At 43.3% G+C, this 7,500-nt stretch overlaps 1 protein-coding gene across 1 annotated transcript in view; it reads right to left on the minus strand.

The window, feature by feature from the left end:
* The window catches only part of LOC138010711 (uncharacterized), a 25,213-nt gene that overhangs the window by 342 nt on the left and 17,371 nt on the right, over positions 1 to 7,500 (minus strand). Inside the window, exons 5-8 of the mRNA XM_068857685.1 lie at positions 6,925 to 6,974; positions 5,733 to 6,322; positions 2,701 to 3,150; positions 1 to 1,613 (exon numbers count right to left, since the gene is read on the minus strand). The exon at positions 1 to 1,613 is cut by the window's left edge and continues 342 nt beyond it. Coding sequence (XP_068713786.1) covers positions 967 to 1,613; positions 2,701 to 3,150; positions 5,733 to 6,322; positions 6,925 to 6,974 — 1,737 coding nt within the window. The 3' untranslated portion in view covers positions 1 to 966. The remainder of the gene's footprint in view (positions 1,614 to 2,700; positions 3,151 to 5,732; positions 6,323 to 6,924; positions 6,975 to 7,500) is intronic.

The following is a 7,500-nucleotide window of genomic DNA, read 5'->3' on the forward strand; positions in this document are numbered from 1 at the left end:
AAAAGAAATGGTTCGGTTCTGCGCAGTCTCAGTTCTCTCCACATTACCCCGTTAAGGTTATAAAAGTTTTAAAATATTATGTTGCTCCATTTCAATTTGATCAAATTCTCTCTCAAGTTTCCTCAATATATGAACTGTGAAGTATACTGCACATTTATAAATTATCCTTTAAAACGTTTAAGTTCCAAAAATAAGCCCTCGTTAAAAACGGGTAAAAATGACTAAAAGCTTTTATGTATTGTGAGAAGAGATGACGAAGAATTGCTGTTGTTAACGGAAAATGTGTACCTTGTTTGAATGTGCGCGTGTGATATTTTCTGTTAGCGTAAGAAAACATAAATAGTTTGGAATTTTCGCGTTAAGGCAGGGAAATAGACAGGTTTTATGCTGCCGGAGTGTTGATTTTCTTGGATTTGCATAAAAACGAGTTGCGATTCGCTTAAAATATCTCGCCGGTTTTTTCTTCAATCCCAATGGCAGGAACTTCTCACACAAGTTTTTCGCGATGAGGGTCACCTGCACTTTTGTGTGAATGTAAGTTCATTGTTTCTAGATCTGTTAAGATTACTTCATCCCGCAAACGTCTAGAAAAGTCTTAATTCGCTTCGTTTCTGCGGGAATACATTGATCTAAACAGCATATCACGTTTTTCACTATCACAACTGTCTTATTTATATTTGATTGCTTGTGTGTGTGTCGGTTTCGATTTTCCGAATTTACCTGAAAACTGCTCTGAAGGTAAGATTCATTGTAATAGACCGAACACAAGTTCGAATGTTTGCTCAGGGGGGTGAAACAAATCGGAGATATTGTAACATATCGAAATATGCTGTTAATCTAGGAGTGGTTTGCGAAACTGGCTTAACGGACGCGGCAAATCAACATAAGTACGCCTTACGGCACGCGACACATGTGTTGTAACCTTAATATTGCTTTTTGTTTTCGATACACTCCTTAGCTCAGCGTCTAGTCTGTCTCCATTTCCTGTTTAATATTTGCTTCCGGTACAGAAGACATTCTCAGTAAGGCTTCGGGTGATTTAAATCCACTTGACTCCTCATGCTCCATGTCTTGACCAGCTTCCGGAAATAGATCCGCGCGTAAATCCTCCTTGTTGCTTCCTCCCGCATCAGTCTGCTCCTCCTCATTCATTCCTGATACCAAATCCTGTATCACGGCTGTTTCCTCGGCCGAACGGGTTCCGCTCTGTCCCGCACTAGCAAGCTCTTTCTTCCCCTCGGGCGAAGAGCCATTTTCGGAGATTGCAACAAACGCAGAGGAACTTGTATTCGAAGCTTTTTGTTTGGCGTGCCATCGCTTGTGCTTGTTAAAGTTCGATGGATCACTGAACTTTCTCGGGCATTCTTTGCATTTAAACGGGCGGTCCCCAGTGTGAACGCGCACATGTATTTTCAAACTACTAGAACTGAAAAAAGTCTTGTGGCAATGTTCACACCTGTATTTCTTCTCTCCCGTGTGCTTCAGAAGGTGTGACTTCAGCGATGTGTACTTAGTGAAGGTAGCATGACACTCGTCACACGTGTATGACTTTCCAGTGCGTTCCGGTCTCTCGCTCGCATCATCTCCAAACCCGGCCACGTCACTGGGATCACCTAACAAAATAACAAAGACAGCAAAATCGTCATTTAATCTCAAAACACGAGGATGCAATTATTATGTTTGGTATATACACTATTATTGAATTTCCGACCTCGGATATTGCGTTTCTAGCTTTCTGATTGGTTTACTCAATCTCGGTTATCAGCTCATATACCGCATGACCTAATACTAAATTTGAATGCGTCAAGTGTTGCCAAGCTAGAAACTGATTGGAGAGGGACTTCCTCCACTCCCCCTAACCCCCTCCACCACTCCCCCACCCCTGCTTTTTTTGCTGTCTTTCCGGGCTCTTCTCCACTGGATCCTGACCATCTTGTCTTTAGAGGAGGAGATCCCAGTCTCACATATGCGCAATCAGAACTGCAAGCAGTGGCGAAATCGTCGGCATTAAGCGAGAAAAAATGCTCGAAAACAGTTGTGGTGTTGTGGTGCTTTTCCCATGAACGAAATTAAAGCGGAAACCCCAAATCATGAAACCCTATTTGACTCTATACTTTTACAAGACCAAGAAAATTTAGTTCTTTCTCGATATCGCTTATCAAAAACCCGGGGAAGACCTTATCGCTAAAATGATTAGGTTTTCCGCATTGGAGTAAAATGCAAACCGGGTTTCCGAAACACTACTTTTCCTTGTCTCTCTTATGTATTTCAAGGATTTTCTTAGACAAGGCACTTTAAATTTCGCGCTTGGATCTTACGAAATGGAAATGGGTTCTGCCTTTGCATGCTAATATCCATCTCACCTATTTGGTAAATAATTATTGAGCAAAAAGGTATCTTCACGCAAAACAAACAACTGTGTTAAATTTTTAGGAGCAAGGATGGCACAGTCGGTTAGTGCGCTGCCTTGTGCAAGAGGTCCTAAGTTCGATCCCCGAATCTCACATTCTTGTTTCGACTACTTTCCTTTCAGTGTAGCTTAAGTAGTTTTAAATACCCGTAAAACGGAGCACTGATGTAGAGGAGGGAATAAATTAAAATGAGCGCAACGTCGACCTCAGGTTTGTCACTTGAATTACTGTTACGAGTTATCGACGTCAAATATGGTCGCTTTCCTTTACTTCGCTTTAAATCACTCACCCGGTTGTACGACAACTTGTCGCGAGCCATCTTGCAGTTCACAAACATGCAATCGCAGCTGTTCCGCCTCAAAGAATGACGCACCACATCTCGAACAGTTATAAGGCTTCTCGGTGTTGTCTTCATGCGTGTGTTGTAGGAGGTGTACTTTCAGACGATCCCCTCGAGTGTACTGCTTCCCACAGAATTGGCACACGTGCGGTTTTTGCCCACTGTGGCGTAGCATGTGGCGTTTCAAGTCCACAGCCTGGGTAAAGCGGCGTGAACAAACGTGGCATTCGAAAGGACGCGCCCCTGTGTGAACCAGAAGATGGCGCTTGAGTCGGCTGGAGAACGAGAATTCTTTGTCGCATTTTTTGCAGCGAAAAACTTTCTGACCCGACGGAGTAACAACCTCATCTGTCAGTTCTTCCTCCGTCAGTCCAGTCTCTTTCGCTCTCACAGGGCGCCCTGAAATCGACAGAAAAATTCTTATGAAGGAGACCCAGTGGTACTGGAGCGAGAAACTTTGAACCCCAGCATAGCCAGTGACCGCTGATCAGTCAGTCACTTTAGCTGAGCTCAACCAAGCCATCACAAGTAAGTTAAGAGTCACGAAATGTCCCTTTGCTGAGTTTGCTCGCCTCTCCAACTTGAACATTTCTCGCGTCTGGGTATACAGACAATCGGGAGCCCATGAGTAAGAGATTGCCTCTCCGATACAAGCCGTATGAGTCAAGCTTTGCGCGTATCTTTCTATTTTGAGAACGCCACAAGTTCTTCGGCTCTGCGCGCAGAATGGCCAATCAGAAAAAAGTTATTGTCAAACGAATTCTTTGGGGGTGCAGGGGTGGCACAGTGGTGAGAGCACTCGCCTCCTACCAATGTGGCCCGGGTTCGATTCACAGACTCGGCGTCATATGTGGGTTGAGTTTGTTGGTTATCTTTTCTGCACCGAGAGGTTTTTCTCCGGGTACTTCGGTTTTCCCCTGTCCTCAAAAACCAACATTTGACTTGATTAATTTCAATTTACAGTGTCCCCGATTAGTGCGCTTTCCTTAAAACAATGTATGAAAATTGTGCAAATTGATTTAAATTGATGTAAACGTCACTCTCCTGCTGAAGAGTCTGGTCTAAAAATAGAAAGATAGGCGCAAATGTTGACTCAAGGATATATATTTTGTATAGGGAGGCTCCTACTCTTGGGCTCTCGAGAAATCTTTGTGACAAAGTGTCCCCCAAACTCCAGTCCTCAAATAAAGATAAACAGCTGCATTTAGAGCGGTTTTCAATTGAGTGTCGAAAGTAATTAGCGAATTACTTTAGTTTTGCATTACTTCACTCACTGATTGGTTCAAAGTTCTCGCGCCACTTTTTCAACCAATCAGAAGTGAAACCAAAACTAATCGTGGCTTGCGCGTGCACATTTTCCCGCGCTTTGTGTCGGCTACGTGTAATTACTTCGAGTTCTGATTGGTTTACTAGATCGTCTCCGTCCTTTTTGATTGGCCAAAGTAATTACTTTGGTTTTGGTTTTACGACACTCAATTGAAACTTGCTCTACCCTCACCAAAAAATAACGCTAACCCCTTACACTTACCTGCTTGTTACAAATAGGTAGCAAGGGCTCAGACTTAAAGGGACACTTCGTGTTGTATATCAAAATCGGGCGTGCATCTTATTCCGTGTATTTCTGGACAGAAGTGGAGTTAGTTTTCCGTAGCTCAAAGGGAGATCAACCGAACTAGTAATGGGATCTCCTGTTAAAGGCATTCACTTTTTCCAACCATGCTCGATATATCAGCGATAAATATAAGTGTCTTCAATGATGGAATGATTTCTCAGCGATTATAAGTATGCTAGCCCTGTTCGGTGTTCTATTTCCTATTTCTCCGTGTAAGATGATAACAATACTGAAGCATTATTTTCGAATATCCGTGAAAAACAAAAACAAAAAGGAAATGAACGCAAATTTACCATTGCTTTCATCGCTTGCGCGCGTTCAGTACGTCGAGACATGGATCACGCAGAAAAGTTGACACAGCAAGACAAGAGTGTTAGAGTGGTTTCCAAACATCTGTGCCTTGCGGACAGTATAAAGGTGAAGGTAAAGTAACTTTATTTAACGTCGGTAGTTCCTTCAGCTACGAGGCTGGTATCAATGGAAGCCGACGGTGCGCCTTTTACCCCCCTCCCTCTGTCAGTGCTACGGTTTACGGGTATTTAAAGCTATAGCTACACGGATCAGAGGAAAGTCGAAACAGACGTTTAAGTCACCGAGGATCGAACCGGGGACCTCTCGCTCCGAAAGCCGCGCACTAGCTATCTGAGCCACGACTCCTTCTTACATCCCTTATCAATAGTGAATAGGCCATTTCCGAGTTCATGTCTGCCTCCCCTTCAAAGCGAGTCTAAGTGCGAAGTTTTTCTTATGAAAATTACTTTTCATTCATATGTAAAGTAGAACTAATTACTATCATAAAAACTTCGCACTTAGACTCGCTTTGAAGAGGAGGCAGACATGAACTCGGAAATGGCCTATTAGAGAAGAGTGTTGTTATGGCAGGGGTGGGCTCCCCAGCACAGTCACAAATGAGTATTTTTAGAATACCCGTTCACGCCAAAATCAGTGGTCATGTCCCTGAAAAAAACATGACAGAGGCAGTCACGCGTGACATGGCTTCTTCTGATTGATTAAAATTGGCGGCCCTTTGTTTGTTTCACGCGCAATGTGTATCTAAAAATAATCCATTTGTGACTGTGCTGGGGCAAGACCGCAAAGTGATAGATCAACACTCTTATCTAATTCACTCTTGCCCTTATCGAAAAAAAAAACTTGAAAGACTAACGATTAGCAGATGACATTACAAAGGCAGCACTTCCCACTTAGTTGATCATGAAGATTCAAATTGTTGGCCGTCTGATGCCCAACCAACAGAGCCGACCGGTCAGGGGTTTACTTCCCCCCATCGAACGCGGGCTCATGCCTTTGAACAAACCCATATCAAGACTCCGTTTATTTCCTTTGATGGTTACACATAATTCATACCCACCTCTGTCCTTTAAGTGAACTACTAAAGGAGGAGGCTGTCCAAGGGCATTCTTGCTTCTTGTCATGTGCACCGGGGGAGGGGCTGGTGCTGGCTGGCCATCCACTAACATTCCTTTTAACCTTGGAGTGTTAAGTTGAGGGTTCATAGAAGGCGAGTTCATAGTAATCCCTTGAGATGATTGACCAGGGTGGTGAAGGGGTAAGTTGGGAGCAGGACTCGGGTTCACCACAGGGGTGGACTCAAGTAGCGGGCTGTATGCCCCAGTTGCCATTGTTGGTGGGTTTACCGGGCTGTCGGGTCGTTGTTCGTTGATTGTTCCGTTCCACAAGTGAAAGTTAGGTTGTTGAACTGTTGGTTGTACAACCACAGGGCTGTGTGAACGCAGTGCTTCGGTGACAGATATACTGACTAATGGATTTGAAAAGTTATGGTAGTTGGAAGTTGATGACGGTTCTATTTGGACGGGAAACGAAGATGGTGGAATGGAATAGGGCTGTCCTGGTACCACGACAGGAATATCTGGACTCACAGATTCCCCCTCTGACGAGAAGTTAGATACTCTCCGTGCGATTCCTTTGCGGTCGTGTTTTCTGTGAAAGGGATATAAAAAAAATGAAGTTACTCTAACTCTATCCTCTTCTTCCCTTGAGGTACTTCCCTGCGCCAATAAAACAAATAATCGTAACCAGTTCAAACCTCAATGCAACTTCCCACTGGTATTCATCGTTTTCCGAACGACTTAGTGTAATAATAATGCTAAAGCATTTTATTTAACCCTTTGACTCCAAGAGGTGACCAGCATGTAAATTCTCCTCACAATTTTACTGAAACTTCAGTCAGAAATGTATTGAGAATGGAGAAAATAAATGGAAATCAACTCAAATAAAGTCGAATCAAATGTTGGTTTTTGAGGAGAGGGGAAAACCTGAGAACCGGTTTGAAAAACCTCTCAGTGCAGAGTAAAGAACTAAAAAATTCAATTCACATTTGACGCCGAGTGTGGAATCAACCCCGGGCCACATTGGTGGGAGACGAGTACTCTAACCACCTCACCAACCCTCCTTCCGATAGGCGACAAAAATGCTAGTTTTGTTAAAAACATCTCGCTTTGTTACGCCAAGATGAAAACGGACACCTTTGAACTAAATCGTCATCATGGATAGGCCTTGGTAGTAATCAGATTCTGACGCACCTTTTAGTAGGACTGTGAACAGAATTACTGTCATCCAAACTGTCTACACTCTGCAGAGAGAACAAAACACAAGTTACACAAATTAGAAAGCAGAAGTGTCGATGAGGGACTAGCGGTAACCGGAAGTAGAGTGTTCATGTTCTTGAGCAGTGATTTTTGCCAATATCCTCCAGGCAAATCCGCTTTCTTAAAACAAATGCGTTGACGTCAAGAGAGGCTCAAAGGGAACCAACAACACTTCCGGTTGCCGTCTGTTGTTCACAGTGGAGAGTTTTAGCTGCAATGACCGCCACTGCAATAGCAACAGCATAAAACAAGAACGCGGTTTGTTTAGAACCGAAAATATTCGTGCTGTAGTTAAGGCACGTTTTTTGATACATTTTCCTTCCGTTATATGCAAAACAACAACGGGAAACAACCAAATTTAAGATTTTACCGACAACATGATACCGTTCACACCATTCCAATTACACCATACTTTGCTCTCAGTTATTAGAGCGAGTTTCAATCGAGTGTCGTAAAACAAAAACCAAAGTAATTACTTTGGCCAATCAAAAAGGACGGAGGCAATCCAGT

The sequence above is a fragment of the Montipora foliosa genome, chromosome 7, assembly GCF_036669935.1.
Source record: "Montipora foliosa isolate CH-2021 chromosome 7, ASM3666993v2, whole genome shotgun sequence".
Taxonomy (NCBI): Eukaryota; Metazoa; Cnidaria; class Anthozoa; order Scleractinia; family Acroporidae; genus Montipora; species Montipora foliosa.